Genomic DNA, 21,753 nt, shown 5'->3' with positions numbered 1-21,753 from the left:
TAGCGAGGATGTGTTTGGAAGGTGGAAAATGAGAACATTAGAGTGGCTGAGGTATTTAAAAAGTATGTGGTGTAAGGTGATTCCCAGGAAGAGTGAGTTTTAATGGGGTCACTAGAGTGGATGTGTCACAAAGTGACTGCGGCTCACCCTCTAAACCTTCTCTTGGTTGCTATTTGCCTAAGTAACTCCAAACTGTGTATGCAATGATTATTATAAAGCAGTCAAGTGATGGGAGGGCAGCAGAAATTAAAAGTGGGAGCTCAGTTGTTTGGTGCCCTTATGACAGCATCATCTAGAGATCTCTTTATGCCTTGATTTATTTTTAGATTTTTGTACAAGTAGTTGATTTGGTTTTTGACCTTGAGTTTTGATTCATTAATTTGGTTCTTGTTTGTTTCTGCAGTGCTCACTGCTTTCGACTGCCTCCGACTAGCTAAGATTATGTAAATGAAGGCTGCAACTGACAATCACCTGAAAAGAAATCTAATGTGACCCTTCACATGTTTTATCATTCTGTCTATATATTGGCTATTTTGAATTTTCCTCTGGTTATACACTTTTCTGCTTGTGTATGGGCTACTGTCTGATTTTTGACAATTTTCTTCAAATTTTGATTTACTAAGTAAAACAGTTCTATTCAATTACTTTATCAAAATACCTGTTTTGATGTTGGCTCAACCTGTGCTGGTTTTATGCTATCAACCATATTTTATAGGGAGGTTGTCTGCACTGCAGCCCTGTGGTTTGGCTTTTCCTGCTGGAATTCTGGGCTTGAGATGTTTCTGTGTGTGCTTTGCCATCTGGTCAGTATGTATGAGAGAAAACGAGAGAAAGAATGAGGGATATTTGTTACATATGAAAGTACTTCATGGGTGGAGAGATGATGGCAGTAAGTAGGAGATGATAGGTGGAGTGAAGAATATAACAGAACAGAAAAAACATAACAGTTTATTAAATTTTGCACAGCCATGTCTTTGCAGATTAATATACATTATGTTGCAGTTTACCTACTGTATATTTTAAGCTTACTGTATGGTTATTTTTTCTGTTCAGCTTTCTAGAAGGTTTACATTAAACTTTATATGGTTACTACACTATACCTAGCCCATTTAAAAAACCTTTGGATGATATTTGTCACTTTAGGTACCTATGTGCTAACCAGCTATGTTTAAACTATTCAAACTGAGAGCAGAGTATTTGTTGTTGAAGAGCTGTTTACTGTGAGTTTTATAGCCTGTCAACACATTTTTATTTAATGTCCCTTTTTACTGCACACATGATGATGAAGGACACTGGCTGGGTACTGTCAGTTTTATGAGTGTAGAAAACACCGCACCTAAAACACCATTTCTGCATCTAGCCTTTTGTTCCTGCTTTGCCCAGTTCAAAGTTTACAGGATTTTCGCTGCTTGATGATCTCTGGCCCTTTAATTGTATATTGTGCTGTGTTTGCTTTTCTTTTTTACACCACCATAATTGTCTCTATAGATTCTCTCCATGGTAATTGTTCATTACATTATCTGAAGTTAGCCTAGTTCCAGTCACTTGTCAGCTTATCATATAAGATTACACATTTTCAGCAAGAGCTTAAAATATAATTCTCATTCTCAAGAAGTGATTGTCAATTTTAAAAACATCGCTGGTCCTGTTTTTTTTAATAAAGCTAGAAGACTACTTTCTCCTACTCATCCAGTTTAAAAAGATTTAATATCAATAAGGTGAAATTTTCTGTTTTTCATGGACTTTTAAATATTCTCCAATATGCTATCTGCATGAGACATAAAAATCTGATGGTGTCATGTATTGAATGTAGACAATGACAATAACTGTTCAATTTTACAGATAAACATTGTATTTTTTGGGGTCATCCTCCTGTCACTATTGTTATTACACTTATTCACTTCACTGTGTGAAGAGACATTAGACGGCGGCCTACCTGATTTATATGTACAGTATATATATGATGTAAACTTTTGAGAAATTCAGTATGTTTAAAAAATGGGCTTAGTCTTGATGACCTTTTATTTCATTCAAAAATGAGTAAATCCCCACCATTACTTGGGTTATTTAATTACATTAATAATCTGTCCAATGTGATGTCTATGAGGCCTGCTTTAGATTTTTGGTTTAGATAGATAGATAGATAGATAGATAGATAGATAGATAGATAGATAGATAGATAGATAGATAGATAGATAGATAGATAGATAGATAGATAGATAGATAGATAGATACTTTATTAATCCCAAGGGGAAATTCACATACTACAGCAGCAGCATACTGATAAAGAAAATATTAAAATAAAGAGTGATAACAATGCAGGCATACAGACAGACAATAACTTTGAATAATGTTAACGTTTACTCCCCCGGGTGGTATTGAAGAGTTGCATAGTGTGGGTTTAGGTTTAGGTAGTGAGTGTATCTCAAGATTTATGTAACTGTGGTTAATGGTCTTGCAGTAATACCCCATCCATGGTTGGTTCCTTCCTTGTGGCAGACCAATTTTATTGAAGTGAAAAAGAAGTTAACTAGATGCTTCTATCTCACAAAATCCTAGAGTGTAAAGCTGGGTCAAATTTAAATTACCTCTCTACTATTCCTCTCACAGTATATGCTCTTACTTGTATCATTATGAAGAGCTGTCAACATTGCTCCATGTAACAAAACATTCAACTTAGAAAGCAATTGTTATACATTTATCTGAAAAGCCCAAGATTAAATTGAAACTCTATAGATACTATTTGGCAAATGAAGCTTGACTATGGCTAATGTTCAACTCTGTAACTGGGCCTACCACAGGCAGACTTACATTTTGACAGATTTAAATTTATATGCACACATAGTGTGTAACCTCCAAAACCATGGACACAACAGACTCAAACACAGTCATTGTTTCAAATATTATTAATTAATTATTCTATCCATCCATCCATTTTCCAACCCGCTGAATCCAAACACAGGGTCACGGGGATCTGCTGGAGCCAATCCCAGCCAACACAGGGTGCAAGGCAGGAATCAATCTGCGCCAGCCCACCACAGGACATACACACACACACCCACACACCAAGCACACATTAGGGACAATTTAGAATCGCTAATCCACCTAACCTGCATGTCTTTGGACTGTGGGAGAAAACTGGAGTACACCCATGCAGACACAGGGAGAACATGCAAACTCCACGCTGGGAGGACCCGGGAAATGAACCCGAGTCTCCTTACTGCGAGGCAGCAGCACTACCACTGCGCCACCATGCCACCCTAATTATTCTATTTATTTATTTATTTATTTATTCTATCCTTTACCTTTTTTTTCTATCCTTTACCTTTACGTGCCCTTCAACAGTAGAATCTTCCCGCCAGCACACCACAACAATAAAGATCTTCCTTCTTCTCCATCACACACATCATCCTCCAAGCAAGCATTGTCTTCTGCCTTACAACTCCAACTCTATGAGATGAAGCAGAGTGACACCTTTCATCCAGAACTTGGGAGTATTTCCAGTGCTAGGACATGTTCTGTTGAAAATACTTCCAGGCACATCCCTCAGCACCCCCTGGTGGCACCAAACAGTGTTGTCTCACAGGAATATGAATTCCAGCATGGCCTGTGGGTGTCTGAATGGTTACTGAAGCCCAAGGATAGGGATAAACCCGGCAAGCTGCCTCTCCCTTTCTCTCCATTATGTTGGCCTCCCAGCCAAAATAAGGATCTTTCATCAGCAGCGTCTCCTTTGTTCCTGTCCCAATATTGGTTTGGCTTCACATCTGGGCAATGGTTCTAGAACCATTCCAGCCTGGTCACCAGCCCATACTTGCCAATTCTTTATAAGGGGTAACATATAAGTCAAAAAAAGGACACAAAAATATTAAAAAAAAGACTTTTTCTACATGTCACAGTGAGGGGGAGTGCTGTCACTCCCTTGGAGTTTCTTTCCATGTAAGTGCCAGGGGGCAGTTCTTCTCCATATAAGAATAAAAGCAGGGAAGAGGTAAATATTTGTAATTATTTCCATAATTAAAAAGTTATAGTCTCTCATCAACAGTATTGCTATTGCAGTTTCATCCAATGTTTTTTTAAGAATAATACTGTGGGTAATACTTTAAAAAAAGGAGATGAATTGAAAAAAAGTCAACCAGTTGGGAACAATGGGCTGAACAGACTGACAGTTTTGTAAAAAGCACCTAAAAACAGACACTTCTGGGGAAATCTGGATGTATGGTAACTCTAGGCACACATCTGTGGCTTTCTACAAGCCTGTTACTGTATTTGCCCAAGTATGACATATCCAGCAGAAACACTAGAGATAACTTTTCACAATACTTCCTCCAATATTCTTGCTCAATTTCTCCATTTTTACACAACAGTTGACCCCATAAAGACAGCCAGATATGTCAAAACCATTAAGTATTGGGAAAGAGACTTAAGAACTTCAATTTTAGTAGGATGACTATTCAGTAGTAGTTCTCTCTAAATAATGTCCCTTGCTGCAATAGGGACACTCTCAAACATTTTTTATACTGCAGGTGGTATAGAATAACTGAAAGGGTTGATTAATTTAGCTTATAAATGTCCTTTTCTTGCATTAAATGGGATATTGAAACTGTAACTTACTTGCATGTTTGTGGAAGAGTCCTCAAACTTCTTGAGAATCTGTTGTTTTGAGTTGCTCTTGTCCCCCATGTGGGGTATTCTGCATCTTATTTGCTTTAGATTTTGTTATTAATTTATATTGTTATTCTGTTATGATCTTGGCAATTTTGGGTACCATTTTCCAGGGGCTGCTGCCACTATGTAAGTTTTTTTTATGGTCACAATCATATTGTTGTTGGCAATCACTTCGCATTTCTACCATGTGACAAGTAGAAGCACTGCATGTGATGTCATTGCATCATCATTATGGAAGATTATGTCATGACCTTAATGGAATCCTAGCTTTGGATAGAAGACTTCACAAAAGAAAAATCCTAGTAAAACTTCTTCGTTGGATATGGAAAGGGCACAGAAGGTGGATTAGATATTTGGCTGTTTTTAATGATATAGATTTTTTTTTTTACAGATCCTACACCCATATTTCTCTTCCCAATTAAAATCAATCTTCACTTCCCAGTCATTCACTTTTTATTCTCTATCTTGCTGCTGTTGGCCTCTGTCATAATGTCTGCAAAGGTCTACTTCAGAATTATTGTACAAAAAAGTTCTTGCTGTTTTCTTACTGCATTTCAGGACCATTTCAAAATTATGGACATACCGTACATTGAATAATCTACCTTTTTTCATCCAATTGCTATTTAAGTTTCTTTTCTTGAATAATGATTATTTTTTTCTTTCTCTCCCCACTCACCCTACCCATTCATTTACTAACTCTACCTTTTCCAATTCAAGATATTGTAGACTAATTGAAAAGCAGGGTTGCCAGGTTTCCAAAATCACAGATGGGACAGCCACCATTTCAAGCAACCAAAAAAAAGATGTTAAGGAACTAAGGAAGAGAAAAAATAGATTAATTACTTTATAATTCTAGAAATATAAAAATGTATAATCTAAACATATAGGTATATGCAAATATTATATATATATATATACAGTATTTATTTATATATATATATATATATATATATATATATCCATCCATCCATTTTCCAACCCGCTGAATCCGAACACAGGGTCACGGGGGTCTGCTGGAGCCAATCCCAGCCAACACAGGGCACAAGGCAGGAACCAATCCTGGGCAGGGTGCCAACCCACCGCAGGACACACACAAACACACCCACACACCAAGCACACACTAGGGCCAATTTAGAATTGCCAATCCACCTAACCTGCATGTCTTTGGACTGTGGGAGGAAACCGGAGCGCCCGGAGGAAACCCACGCAGACACGGGGAGAACATGCAAACTCCACGCAGGGAGGACCCGGGAAGCGAACCCGGGTCCCCAGGTCTCCCAACTGCGAGGCAGCAGCGCTACCCACTGCGCCACCGTGCCGCCCTATATATATATATATATATATATATATATATAATATCCATATTACTAACTGAGAATAAACCGGATATGGACGCAGGGACACGGCGATGGGACCATGAGACGTACTGCGCAGGCGCGCGTCTCATAGACCCGCATGCGAAGTCGTATCCACCGCGAACGAAGGAGTCACGGACCAAGAACAAAAGAGCTCAACTAACGTGAATGAGAAATGAAGCAACAACGCGCCCATAGCTACCACTAACGACACAACCAAACAAAAAAGAGGATTCAGCGCTGCACCCCCCCCCCCCCCCCCCCCTCCCGAGAGTCACACGTAAGAGGCTACGGAGGCCCCACAGGTCCACAAAGATAGTACGGAAGCCGCAGGCGTCACCGTCATATTGTGAGCGGCACTACTGCAGAGTGAAGTTAGGAATAATGTGCTGCTTGGGATTGTACAAACCGCTGAACGCTTTACACCAAATTCAAACACAATACAGCTCAACGATACAAACACGAGCCCACCTGGATAAGATCAATGAACGCAGGCGCCTACAACGCGCGTCTGAAATGCCGTGGGCAAAGCGGGCACGGCTCCAAAACGAACGAGCTTGACTAATGTATTTCAGGATACCCAATGCCGGGGGTAGGCGAGCGAAGTGAGCAGGGGGCGGAGCCCCCTTGTATAAAGGAGAAAACATATATAAAATAGTCACAGAATAATCACCATAGTACACCTACAAGTAATGCAATATTTCAATTCATACTAAACTAACATAAATATGAATATACGTTAAACATTTCACATTGTTTTGTATATAACCTCATGTATCATTTCTTTTAGATTCAAAAAATACATATGGGTATGTTTGATATAAATTGTAACATAGTGTAGCATCCAAACCAGGTTGAAGCCTTTTTATTAACTGACTGTTAGGGACTGACTGTTAATTGAGGGAGGGCAGAGTACAGCATGGAAGACTGACAGCGGGGTATTGATTGAGGCGGTAAGTGGGGGGGCGTGGGACCAGGGATGGGAGGAGGGGTTGGAGAAGGTGCTTAAAAGGGTGTTTTTGGGGTTACGAGGTCAGCATTCTTTTTCTTAATTGTTCAAGTAAAAGCTTTTTGGTGAGACTTTACTACGTCTGTCTGTTTTTTTAACTTCTCTTTTCAAGCCCGACGCGGAGGTCGCTACAATATTTTATGTTTCATATAATATACGACACTATATATGTAAATAGAATGCAGTTATGCAGATACAACCTACCTTTTTAGTTGTAAAGTCTTTATCAGTATCACTCCACTTTCAAAACTAATTACACATGAGCACAAGCAGCCGTGATGCGCACGAGAAACGTACGATGAAACGAGCACATAACGTACACGAACACACACAATTAAAACACTCAGATTCAGCTGACAGTTACACATTTTATTCATAAATGTGGTTTTTCAGTCTGTCTACAAAAATGTAGCATTTTTTTCTACATTCAGTTTCTGGGATTTTCTGAGGCAATTTACGACACATTATTCTGTTGAACTCAGGACAGTCCCACTCAAATCAGGATGTCTGTCAACCCTGTTGACAATTAAAATAAAAAATGTAAATATTCTTTAAGTCGCTGTGAATACATTGCATGTGTGATGATTGAAGTAAATGATCAGCTGGTGGACAGCATACTGTTCTTACAAATAAAGCTGATTCTTCACAGAACTTGTCACTGTGGTATAAGCAAGTGCTGGAGTGTCATGGACAATACAACTGGCTGCTTGGGGCTTGTCTACATGGTTTGGTGCTTATACATGAAACAACTTGCAACATAGTCAGATAAGAAATGCACGTCTACACAGATGATAGAATATTGAATGGGCCACACCAGAGCCGATAAGTCTGAGGTAAAAGGGTCCCTCCTTAAGAAGATCAGCTAGTGCAATGGCAGCCTTGATATTGACCCTGATGGATGGGTTTTTATTAAGAATATGCATCTTGTTGTTTTATTCTAAATTGTCCCTAGTGTGTGCTTAGTGTGTGTGTGTGTGTGTGCGCACCTTGCGGTGGGCTGGCGCCCTGCCTGGGGTTTGTTTCCTGCCTTGCACCCTGTGTTGGCTCCAGCAGACCTCCATGACTCTGTAGATAGGATATAGTGGGTTGGATAATGGACGGATGGATGGATCTTGTTCTTTTATTTGTGTAGCTATAGTTTCATTCCATGATTTCAAAAAAATGTTATGTTGATTGGTTATATTGAATGCCCATTAGGTAGATGCATATGTACTATTGTCAAATTCAATCTGACTTCTCACCACACCTGATCTTCTGCATTAGGTAATGTAAGACTGAGAAATTGGTGATTGCTCCAGATATTGTTCATTGTATAGAAGTAATAAATATATGTGTTAAGAGTGTTGTGCAAGGCCATTGAGTTTAGAACAAACTCTTTTTTTGTTCACTGTGTTATTAATGATAATTCTCAATTGCGTAACATTATTATAATATACGAATAATTTTGCTTCTTTTTTAATGTTTACAGAATCCAACAGTGATTGCATTTACAACAATTGCAGGGCTAACTGGAGTGGTCATAACTTTAGCTTTGATTTTAATTATCACATCATCCATGGAGGTCATCAGAAGGTCCTACTTTGAAGTGTTCTGGTATATACACCACCTTTTTGTGATCTTTTTTATTGGACTTGTTTTTCATGGAGCTGGGTATGTATTCTAAATAAGCAGTAAAATCATTTGGCTTATGGTTTCAGTTTTGGTCTCAGTAGAAGAAATAATGTCAGACAAGGCAAAATCTATTCAGAGACATTTATCAAAAGATCAGCTATAATTAAGCAAGAAACAGGAAATATAACCAACAAATAACTAGAGTAATTGTTGACATATACATTTTAAATTTCTTAAAACTATTTACACTCAATAAGGCATTTATTAACATGCCAATAAATCTTACCGCATTAATGCAGTACAATAGTGTTCGTGCTCAGCAGTCCAGCTATTGGACATTATGACCACAGATTCAATAGCTCTCTATTGGAAAAATTCCCACATTTCTTTACAGATAATCACCACAAGTGATTTTTTATGGAAATATGCTATCAACCATTTAGACATTAACTGTTAATCTACCTGAGGCTGCAGTGCATGGTTGTGGGAAATGTTTATCAGCAAGGTCTTGCTTTAGAAATGCCTACCTAATGTTAAAGTTCTGTTCATAATAAAATACCTTCATTTGTAAGTGGAGTAAAAATGGCAATGACAACGAAATGAAACAAGTGGAAAGCTCATTGTCTGATCCTTCCCACTTCCAGAACTGGGCAATTAAATTTGACAGGAGAGAGAGCATTTTGAGAAAACAACAGCCCATATCGTATCAGAAATTGCCAGTGGAGACACCTCCTCATCCCTAAAGTATTATAAAAGACTTGCCCACACTGAAATGAAAATCAGGAAGTAGTCTCACTATAATTATATATCCTAAAATTAAGATGAAGCAGACACAACCTTACGAACATTTGCAATGGACAAAAATGGAAAATATAAGTAAGGAAAAGATAAGTCAAAACATGACAAATTCCCTCCCACTGCAGCAACAGTAGTAACCACTAGGCTGCATTGCCTGCATTATACAAAAATGTTTTATTTTCTTAATTGAAATAAATAAATAAATGCAGTATAATTCAATGAACTTCAATATGCATTTTACTTTTTCAGCTCCTACCTCTATGAAGAAACTTCACATAACCAAAAAGCTATATAATATGTGCTCCTATTCAACATTTAATAATCTAAAATTTCAGAGAGAAAAGACCTCTATGTATGTTTAATTAATATTGTAGCCAAATGGGTAAAGTGACAGTTGAGACAGTGGAAATAACTGAGATCTGCCATTTATTTTTAAACAAATCTAAAGCACAGCACTGCTTTCCAACAGCCCGTGACTACTCCACCAATCTCTCTTCTATCTTGCACACCAAATTGCGCCTTCTCCTCACCAATAACACACAGACATGACACAGTAGGGGTCAAGAGAATTCGTTGTGCAGTCAAGTGTATACAAACAAGAGGGAATACAGGGTTCACACCAGCCAAATAACTATATTACAAATACAGCAATCTAACCAACTGGGTACTGCATCTCTGTCACAATTTTATTTATTTCTTCTTATTTCGTACTTGACTTAAGAAATGTTAACATAAGAAATACTAACTCCACTGTTAATGCATTTGGGACAATTGTGACTAGCACATCTATATATAAGAAATCCAACATCTGTCTGTCTGTCTGTCTGTATGTCTGTCTGCTCTTCTCGAGAGAACTACTTAATGGATTTAGATCTGTTTTTCTTTCTATAATTTGCTTGAACATTGATTTTGTGACATCTCTCATTGCGCTAAGAATCATTGTTCGCTTGCAGGAGCAATATATTTGCGCTAATCCAAGACAGAGGTTGCGGGCCGAGGGGAGGGGGACACGTGACATCAGGAGTGAGGACGCTGGTGGGGCCTTCCTCACTGTCCTTTTTCACTAATACACGGGTGGAGCCACAGGGCACGGCTAGTAGTTTATTTACAAATTTCTGGTGTTATGCACATTTAAAGTTATAATTATTGTATTAAGCAAGGCAAATGTTCTGCCAAATGTTTAAAATGTAGGCCATTTCCCACAACTATTGCAGTTCATTTAATTGATTTGTAAATGTTATTAAAAAATAATTTCCATAATAGTCAGCACAAATAGTGTTCAAAATTTTGATTCATGGTTTGATTCATGGTGGATCTGATTTCTGTGGACTTCAATAGTTCCTGGAACTACATCAAAGTTGTCATTCGAGCACAGACATTTATCATAAAATGGCTTTACAAAAATGCAGGCAAAATCCCAAGCTAGATGTAACAGGATAACTCTTTCTTCATCATGAAAACATCTACAAAATACTTAGGGTCTGCATAAAAATATATTTTCATTGGTCTTTCTAAGGTAAGCTGATTGTGTAGGGTCATTATTAAAGGATGTATATTGGTGTACTTTTCTGCATAAAGACCAGCACTTTTAAAAAAGAAGGTGCTAAAATGGTTCTTCAGAGTAATGTCAATTTTTTTTTTCCATAAATAACCTTTTTTAATTAGATTTAGATCTTTATTTATTTATATTTATTTCAGATTTGTGAATTACCAATGGGTTCCTGATTTTTAAAGGACTCTTGCATTAACATTAACATGTACTAAGTTTGGGTTTTCTTGATTTCTTGATTTGTTAGTTTCCTGAGAGGTTGTCTACTCTATAATAAATATTTCTGTTTTGTCCACATATTAGGAACTTTTTCTAAAGCCCAAAGAACTAATTTCTTGTACAAAAAACCCTTGCAAGAATGAAATGGTTCTTCGTCGAGCAGTGGTTCCATAAGGAACCACACAACACAGTTGAAAGCCATTTTAAAGAGAGAAGTCACTGTATATGATGTCAGAGGCTAACTTTAAGGCTCATTAGTTGTAGGTAAAATGGCTATCCCGGAATGCCACCTTTGATGTAAATCCAGGAACAGAAAACCAAGTGAATCAGATTTACCGCATTGTCCAAAAAGTGGACACTTCCATATTACATGAGCTGAAGGCACCTCTGAGAAGGTCTCAACTGACTTTGGTTAAAATAAACTCAGAGAATATGTTTGAATCCTTCACACTATCTTGAAAGAATTTGGGAAGAAAGGACTTGTTGAAAGAGTCTCCATCAAACTGAAATGTGGTGGTGGTGAAAATTCCACATGGAAACTGAGTGGCGTGTATATCTGTGAATTATATATATATCTGTGTGTGTGTGTGTGTGTGTGTGCGTGTGTGCGTGCGTGTGCGTGTGTGTGTGTGAATTTCTTTCTATCTATCTATCTATCTATCTATCTATCTATCTATCTATCTATCTATCTATCTATCTATCTATCTATCTATCTATCTTCTGCTCAAATGTGGAGGACTCTTTAGCGAGAACACAAATTCAGGAAAATTTGGAAGTGAACCAACAAAAGAAACTCAGGCTCAGACTAAGGTGCAGCTTAGTTTCTTTATGATATGTGTAGGCAGACTGGTCAGACATGGGTTCAAGAGTTGGGGAACCACCTTGTTAACCCTGTTTAATGGCATCAAATCACAAAAAAAGTACAACAAAATTATTTGTCCTCTGTCGTTAAGAATAGCAAAAATCTTTGTACTAGAGAGGAGCCTGCCTTCTCTCCTTCTCGTGTTCTCATGAATGTCAAACTGAAGACTCCGACTTCAGTCGGGATGGGCTCTATATACAGTATATCTGGAACCAGAAAGGGTGTTGCTTGGGAGATTTGTGGGGCTGTGGTTAGATGTCTTCTGGCTGTAATCCTTCATAGATGTGGATGGTGAGACAAGGTTGTGAGCAACAGCATCACATTTCATCGCAGGTGGTACTGTTTACCCTCTCACAGCCTTAAAGGAGTCCCCTACGCACACATGTGTGTAATATGTAAACAGAACTGGATTGCTGAGTCTTTTTAACTAAAATAAATTTTGGAAAATTCTTAAATCTGACAAGACTGATACTTTGGATTTGTTAATTTGCCTGTTCGTTTTTTTAATTGTTACACTCCATTAATATTTAATCATTATTTTTTTCTTTAATATTGTGTTGCTTCCACTCATTCATTAGAGCTTGAGTTTCAATTCTAGGCTTGGTGACAGTCTGTTTGACATTTACACTTTCACTCTGTGCTCAGTCAGACTTTCTCCAGACAGCTTAACATATTCTGAAATCCCGGTTCACCATATTAGGTTACTTGGTGACAGCCTAAATGAGTGTGTGTGTGAGTGTGCCTTGCAATAAACTATAATCTCATCCCATGATGATTCCCGTCTTATTCACGATGGATTCCCACTGTCCTGCAACAGAATGAGTGGGTTCAGAAATTATATCAAATGATAGTGTTCTGGGCAAAGAAGGTTCAAATATTGATGAGTAGATAGATGGATCATTCAAATGCAGTGCATATTGACATAATAGAGATGATTTAAGGATCACTTTATTAAGTTCTAAAAATAACATCTTCTTTTGTTCTTCTTCTTTTTGTTGTCAATCCAGACGCATAGTACGTGGTCAAACAAACCTAAATGCAAGTGACCCAGACCTGTGTGCAAAAAATTTTAAAACTTGGGGACAAAATACTTCATGTCCTGTACCAGAGTTTGCTGGAAATCCACCCATGGTATTACATTTTCTGTTTTATAGCTGTATAATATTTATATTTGATACCTATTTGATTTTCATGTTAAGTTCAGACTATACATACAAGACTGCATATAAAATGGTGGATATATGTGCTTGTACTCTTCAAAGCCTTCCCTTTAAATGATCAAGCAAAGTCCACTTTGTATGTGTTATCCTTTAGAGCTTCAGCACCTTTGAATTATGAAAGAACAATGTTGAAGCATTTTCTGTTTTTGTAAGTGGCTTTACATTAAAAAAAGTATATATTTTTATTTCAGACATGGAAATGGGTAGTTGGTCCAATGTTCCTATACGTTTGTGAAAGGTTGGTGCGATTTTGGCGTTCAATGCAGAAAGTGGTCATAACAAAGGTTTGTCATATCTACTATCTATCGATTGTTCAATATCTTGTAGCTATCATATGTTTATTTGATCTGTTTTTTTTGTTGCTCTGTATTTAGGTTTTTCTTAAGATTAGTAACCGTAAACCATTTGGCCCCATTCACCTCAACACCTCTAATGATGATGATGATGGTAATACAATACAATACAATACAATTTATTTTTCTATGGCCCAAAATCACACAAGAAGTGCCACAATGGGATTAATGATGATAGAACTTTATTTGTCCCCAATTGGAAATTTGGCTTTTTACAAAGCTCTTTCAATAAATAAATAAATACATAAATAAGTAGACTGCGGTGTGTTGGCACCCTGCCCGGGATTGGTTCCTGCCTTGTGCCCTGTGTTGGCTGGGATTGGCTCCAGCAGACCCCCGTGACCCTGTGTTCGGATTCAGCGGGTTGGAAAATGGATGGATTGATGGATAAATAGGTAGATAAGAAAGTAAGCAAATAAACAAATATACATACATTCTTTGATCTGAACACACACCAGATGACTATAAAGAAAGAAAATTTAAAAAAAAAATAAAAATTGTGTCTTGGCTGTCACAGTCCCAGTGAGGCATTATACAGACATATTGCTGTTGGTATAAAGGAGTTCCTATTCCATTTCTTGAAACACTTCTGATGAATAATTCATTGACTAAAAGTACTCAGTGTTAGTGTGTCAGAAGGGATGTTCAGCATTGTTTATAATGGTACTCAGTTTTGTTTTAATTCTCTCCTTAGCTACAACCTCCAGGGGTCCACAGTGTGTCTCATAACTGAACCTGCCCTTTTAATTACATTGTTCATTCAGTGGGCCTCTCTTGAAGTGATGCTACCAGCCCAGCACACAACAGCTTAGAAAATCGCACTGGCCGTCACAGTTTTATAGAAGATGTGAAGGATATCACTTCCCACATTAAAGGAACACATTATCTCCTAAGAAAAAAAGAACCTGCTCTGCCCTTTCTTATATAGTTCCTTTATGTCTTAAATTTTGTGAACTATTCCCCTCATTTCTGTTTCGACCTTCACCTTTGTTAAATCTATGGCACATGATTTTTTTACTGAAGAAATGTTCCCTCCTCTCTGACAAGAAATGAAAGATAGATAGTGTTCCAATGTGCAGTTGACTGAGTGACAGGAAAGATAAAATCTACCTTTAAGAATCATTAGAATTTTTAAAAACTGCATTTTTATTATAGGTGTATTGTAAATTTTTGTTTACCTTTTGTTTACTATCTTTTCCAAATTATAGAGTATAGAAATATGATCAGACAACTGACATAGGAGAAAAAGCAATACAAAAATGCTCAGAACAAATATCATTCATTTTAGGTTGTTACACATCCATCTAAGACCATTGAGCTGCAGATGAAGAAGAAAGGGTGGAAGATGGAGGTTGGTCAATATGTGTTCCTTCAGTGTCCTTCCATTTCTCAATTTGAGTGGCACCCATTCACTCTGACATCTGCTCCAGAGGAAGATTACTTCAGTGTTCACATCCGGATTGTGGGAGACTGGACCCAAAAACTATTCACTGCTTATGGTGGCGATAAAACAGATTTCCAGGAAGCATGGAAAATGCCAAAGTAATCATCAAATGTTTTCACTGTTATTGGTTTTGCTTTACAAAAATTATAAGTAGAAGTATTTTTAAGAATAATGATTTAATTTTAAATGCCATGAGGCTTTCAACGTATTTAATCCAATCCATAGTCATGGGGGTCCTACTGCGTATCCCAGAAGCAGTATTGGTTTCAAGGCAGTCCATTAGATGGCACAGTAAGGACAGTATGGACAAACTCATATGACTCTATGCTAGAATCACCAATTTATCAAACACAGACACCTTTAAGGTATAGGTGGAAAACCGAAGTATAAAGAGAAAAACACACAGACTTCAACTGCGCATGGCATTGGTGCCCAAGGTGTTTGGACCATGAGCAAGCAGCACTAGCCACTGGCATCACCCCCACACAAATAATTACATATTTTCTAAATAAAATGTCTTATGTTGTGGACAAGTACAAGGGGAATATAAGACATATGTGAATTACAGCCAGTACCTGAGCTTGGTTTGATGGAGTATTCACTTTGTACAGGGAGAGATTATCTCCATGTTAAAGTTAACACAAATCCCTTCCTCCCAACATTAGTTTGCAGAGGACAGTTGCAGATGACATGCTGAGAATTAGAAGAAGAAAAAAGCACAGAGTGAAAGATATAATATAGTTGAAGCAAATTAATTTGATAACCTCTCTCTCATAGCAAACCAAAATAGTAATTGAACATATTATAACTTAAATTAATTGGACATGTTATTAGTATTTGATTAGATCAGATAAACTTTATTAATTCTATGCTTAAATTTAGATGCATACAACAGTAGAAACAGAAAAAAAATCACAAATACAGACTCACAGGACAAATAATGTAATCAATCGATCAATCAGTTAATCAATAAATAAATATATATTGAGTAGAAATTTCAAAATGAACTTGAAAAGTATGTTAAGAGGAAGCATTGAATTGCCTGATAGCAGTGGACGGAAAAGACCTCCAGAGGTGTGTCTTAGTACACCATGGTGAAATGAGCCTGTGGCTAAAAATGCTCTAAGAGGGAATCTCCAGTAGGGAATGGAGGGTTTTCTTTACGATGGCATCTAATTTTGTCATTAATCCACTTTTCCATAACAGCTTCCAGTGTGTTCAGGGTTCACTCTCTGATAAAGCAGGCTGTCCTGATAAATTTGTTCAGGCTTTGTACTTCTTTTGAGCTCAAGTTGCTTCCCCAGTAGACCACAGCAGGTTCTTGTTGTTGTTCATGTGAACTCCCAGGTAGTTGTAGCTCTGCACCACTTTGACTTCCTCTCCCTGAATGGTGACTGGTCTCAGAGGCTCCTTCGTACTTTGTTCATTCCCGCACAGTCCAGGTGCTGACTGGCAGCTGCTGGACGATATGTTAGTGGTTATCATTGCTTCCTCACTTTTGCAAGCCTAACATTGTGCTTCTTTAATTCATTCTTATTCTTCTTTTTTGATAGTTCTGACAGAACATTTATTTCTAGGTCAAGTAATGAAATTCATTTTTATAATATTCAGCAAAGGTTAGGCATTTGGTTTGGCCAATGTTCATTGAAGAAAACAAATCATAGAAGACTGCCCAAGTTTCAATGAGTTTCTAAAGTCTAATGTTTCTGGTGCATAGCTTTCTCTATATAAAATCTTTCATTTCAGCAGCAAATATTGCAAATCAATATGCACAAAACGTTCCATATCATTATATCTGTAGAGAGCCTAGGTGTTACTTTAAAATAAAATCTTGAACAAGAACACATGGACATGGCTGGAAACTTTTTAAGAGCAAATTTTGCACAAACGTTAGTACATTTTCAGGCAAAAAAAAACATAGACGCATGGAATAAATTTCAGTTGTGTGGTAGAGAGTAGGACTTTAGGGACCTTCAGATTTTGACTTGATGTTATATTGGACAATCTAGGTTAATAGACAAGACAAGCTTGTTGAGCTGAATGGTCTGTTCTCACAGCGATTATTCTAATTTTCTAATGAGTAAAATTTCAATAGATTCTTAGAATTTTACACTACTAATGACTGTAGCAAGATTCTTTTGGATGAGGGACTTGTTTTCAGTCATCTTTCCCACAGACTTACATCCTGACCCTATGGACTAACACTCACACACACATACAATTGTGAAAGTAGTCAAATAGTGTTCAAGGACACCATGGAAGTTTGGAAAATCTATATTATAAATTTGGAAAGCTAGTGAAAGCCTAGAAAAAATGTGTCTGTCATAATACTGTGAATAATACTGTGAATTTCCCATTGGGATTAATAAAGTATCTATCTATCTATCTATCTATCTATCTATCTATCTATCTATCTATCTATCTATCTATCTATCTATCTATCTATCTATCTATCTATCTATCTATCTATCTATCTATCTATCTATCTATCTACTTTCCTAATATTTATGCACATTCATGTTTATATGAGTGCATCTATCTATCTATCTATCTATCTATCTATCTATCTATCTATCTATCTATCTATCTATCTATCTATCTATCTATCTATCTATCTATCTATCTATCTATCTATCTATCTATCTATCTATCTATCTAAGCCACATATAGTGGGCACAAACAACTCTTATGGTCAAAATGAGACCAAGGCTCCAAATGACTTGCTTCTTGTGAAATACATCTGAAGTGTGGACAGTATCAGCTCGGGAAATGAGAAAGACTTGGTGAAATCGGGCAAGATGTATGAGGAAGACAAACAAATAAAACAGCCTGTACTGAGCACTTAGTATGCAAGTATTAATCAAGAGAGAGGTGGAACTCACCTAAATGACACACTGAATGAATTGTGTGAATCTCACCTGAGAATGCGTTCACAGCCAACACTAAATCATTGTAGTCAATGCTAGCAAGGAAAAGGTGATGAGGCCAAGGCCCTTACTCTTCATTAATGATCGATGATACCGTTCTTTTTTTATAGGATGGCTGTAGATGGACCCTTTGGAACAGCGAGTGAAGATGTATTTCGATATGATGCAGTTATGTTAGTGGGAGCTGGGATTGGTGTTACTCCATTTGCCTCAATCCTCAAGTCAGTCTGGTATCGATATTCCAACAATGTCACTGAGCCCAAGTTAAAAAGAGTAAGTGTCAGAAAGATGTCCTCTAGGTTTCTTGAATTTCCTCCTTTTTTCTCTTTTTCTTTATCCCATATCCTATCAGATATTAGCAGTGTTTCTGTAGCAAAATAACAAAAGGCAAGGCTATACTGTGATTAAAATAACTACAACCTCTTATCTTTTTGTTTTCAAAATTTAGAAGTCATATCAGTTTCTTTTCTGACCCCTGGTTGCCTGTTGAATATTTCAAACAAATTTTGTCATATTGCATGTTGCCATTTTTTTGTTGACTTTGATTGTATATGAATTAAATTATCATTTACCTAACTGTCAAACTATAGGAAAAGTTGTGATGAAAGCAGGCCACTTAGGCCAATATGGAATGGCAATCCCCGTTAATCTAAAATTCACAAAATACCATCAAGAATGCTGAATATCCTCAAGCAGAATCATGAAAAATCAGCATATAGCCGGCAAAATAAAAATGTGAATAAATCTAAACCACAACTGTCAATGTATTTTACGACAAAATGTTATTTAAAATTATTGCTATATATAGTATGGTAAAAAGGTGCTTTGTTTCTAATTTGAATTACAGATTTATTTCTACTGGGTATGCAGAGAAACCAATGCATTTGAGTGGTTTGCAGATCTTCTGAGGTCTCTAGAGGCTCAAATGGCAGAGAAAGGGAATGCTGACTTCCTGAGCTACAACATTTACTTAACAAAATGGGATGATAATGAGGTAACCTATCCTAGCTGAATATCTGAACAGGGTCATCATCATCACCTTCAATAGTGAATACAGATTTTCTGAAATAGCACAGGTCAGCCAAACCCAATGCCCATTTTAACTAAGCAGTTGTTCCATGAACCATACTTTGCATAAAGTGCCACAAAATGATTTGCAAACCACAATATATGTTATGAATTACTTTATATGCAAATACACATATATTGCTCACTTCAATGATTAAATGAATGCCATGTTTCATAACTCATAAAATCTTCCTTATACTCTATCTATCTATCTATCTATCTATCTACCCTGCATTTCATTTAAAGACTGGCAGTCCTACCTACTGTAGCAATTTTACAATATTTGTTATTTACTTTTCTGGTCACCTATTGGCAAAGCAACTAGATATTTGAAGAGTGATTAAAATGTTTTTAAGCTTGTCTCATTAAAAGAAACACCAGAGACACAAAACAAGTTTTATTTTTCAATATTATGCCCCAGACCAGTTATAAACATGTTATAACTTTCCCAAAATCTTCCTTCTTTTAAAACATCTTTATCATTGAAGTAGCTTGACCAATAGATTAGGGGCAAAGGGAGTCTGGTCTGGAGCAGAAGGTGGATGTGGAAACTTTTCAGTTCCAAAGTTTTGCAGAGCAGCCTTTGCAGGCAGTGCAGTGTGAGAGGGGACATTGTCATGCATTTGAAGCTCAATGGCTTTTCTTGCCAGTTTTTTCTAATTGATTACCACAAACACTTAAGCAAATCAGTGTAATATTCACTGGTCATGTAAGCCTATTGATGCAAGTATCCAAAATGGAAAAAAATCTTTAAAATTATAAAAAAATATGTACACATGATTTTGCCAACATTGGTCATGACATTGAATTTATTTGGTGTTGAAGAATTACCAATGCTTTCATCAAGGTTTATGCTCTGGGTCAAAGTGATGTCATCAAGTTTCATACCCACTTATGAAACATTTCTTAAATTTCTACAAGTCCAAATAAGTTGATCTCCTTTAAACCCTGAGTGCGGTGATACTTCATTTCTGGAGTCACAACATCCATAGATGTTGTTCAAGTTTAAATGTACATGAAGAATGGATTCAACAAGTCCATAACAAATTCCTATTGTGTCTTCTACTTCATGTACCATTACACTTCTCCATTATAGTTCACCTCACTGTGGTAATATCTTCTTGTGTTGTCAGTGCTGAAGTCCAGCCAGAACATGGATCATATTTGGCAGATGTTATACTACAATGTGGCTCTGTTGCCCGTCTATGGCAGATGAGCAGGATTGTTTCTGGTTCACGCTGACTACGCAAGAACAAAGCTCTTCAGGAATATTGTTCTCTAGCATTAGAAATTAAATGATGCTACAATACTTGATTTGACACTTTTTTTGGCATACAAATTCATCATGATTCTGAAATGAAATATTCACTATAAATGCTAAAAACTTGTATTCTTGTATTTTAGTACACCAGTGCTAAGGTTAAAACTCAAACATTTTGACCACCACTCATATCCATTTAAAAAAATGTGTGCTTCTTGCCTAAGCAGTATAAAGATAGATACAGTATTAATCATATGACATCTTATACTATGTGTTTTTCATTAATAAAGTGTGTCCGTAATTGTATGTGTTTTGATATGTTCCATTACTATGTGGTATGGTAATATGTCTGCCAACAACAGAAAACAATTTGAAAGACTGGTCTCCACCACTTCTTAAATTATAAGATGATTTCTTGTCCTGCATATCACTGGGTTCTCTTCATGCACATAGCACTCTCATAACAAGCCATTTCCAATAGGAGCCCAGGATGCAAACTTGGGTCCTCTGCACAGAAAGCAGTTGGTCAGTCGAGCCAAAGGAGAACTCCGTGGATGTTAGTGATTGATTAGATTTCTGACTGTAATAGCATCTATTCTCTGTGGCAGGCTTGTTCCACTGGAGCTCTACTACATTTGGATTCAATTTACTCTTCCAGAGTGATCTTTCAAAGCTGTTGCACACTGCCCACCCTCTATTTACTTTTCTTGCATCTGGTAAACAACTATGCTTATCAAGACAAGAATGACCAGATTTCATAATGGTATTCACCTTAAAACTATGACAAAAATGAACTTCAAAGTCAAAGCCAAAGTGAACTTTATTGTCATCTCAGCCATATACAAGTATACAGATAAATGAAATTGCGAAGCTCAGGGTCCACAGTGTAACAACATGACGTGCAAATAATAAATTAAAAATAGAATTAAAATTTAAATTTAAAATGAAAACACAAACAAGACAAGACATTGTGCAAAGACTTAACATTCTGTTCTTAGAGGTTTTGTGTTGTATTGATGAATGAGTTGTTTCTGGCAGTGGATGTCAACCATTTGTTCAGTAATGACTCTTTTTTAGCAGTAATTTTAACAGAAGCTAACCAGCATCTTCATATGAATATCACACAATCAATAGTAAACAGACTTTTCTATTGATTTTAATTAAAAGTAGATAACAATCAAGTGAAACTTAACAAAGCAAAATTCAATCCCCACCCATGAGAGAGGAGAGCCAACAACCAACCAAACCAGAGTATCCTTATGCCCAAAATGGAAGCTTATTATAGAATGTTATTGATTAAATCCTGCCATATTTTAAAAAAAGCTTTGAACAGATCCTCTAAGTGAGAATTTTATTTTTTCCTATTTCAAATATTATGGAACATCAGATACCCATTGAATTGAAAGTGG

The 21,753-nt window shown here is 36.8% G+C and overlaps 1 protein-coding gene across 1 annotated transcript in view; it reads left to right on the top strand.

The window, feature by feature from the left end:
• The window catches only part of LOC114650267 (cytochrome b-245 heavy chain), a 72,889-nt gene that overhangs the window by 35,207 nt on the left and 15,929 nt on the right, over window positions 1-21,753 (top strand). Inside the window, exons 6-11 of the mRNA XM_028799796.2 lie at window positions 8,501-8,682; window positions 13,079-13,202; window positions 13,483-13,575; window positions 14,933-15,186; window positions 18,126-18,288; window positions 18,863-19,009. Of these exons, the coding sequence (XP_028655629.1) occupies window positions 8,501-8,682; window positions 13,079-13,202; window positions 13,483-13,575; window positions 14,933-15,186; window positions 18,126-18,288; window positions 18,863-19,009 (963 nt within the window). The remainder of the gene's footprint in view (window positions 1-8,500; window positions 8,683-13,078; window positions 13,203-13,482; window positions 13,576-14,932; window positions 15,187-18,125; window positions 18,289-18,862; window positions 19,010-21,753) is intronic.

Source organism: Erpetoichthys calabaricus, chromosome 4 (genome assembly GCF_900747795.2).
Source record: "Erpetoichthys calabaricus chromosome 4, fErpCal1.3, whole genome shotgun sequence".
Lineage (NCBI taxonomy): Eukaryota > Metazoa > Chordata > Cladistia > Polypteriformes > Polypteridae > Erpetoichthys > Erpetoichthys calabaricus.
Note: the sequence above shows the minus strand (reverse complement) of the source record. Positions and strands in the feature narration are given on the sequence as shown.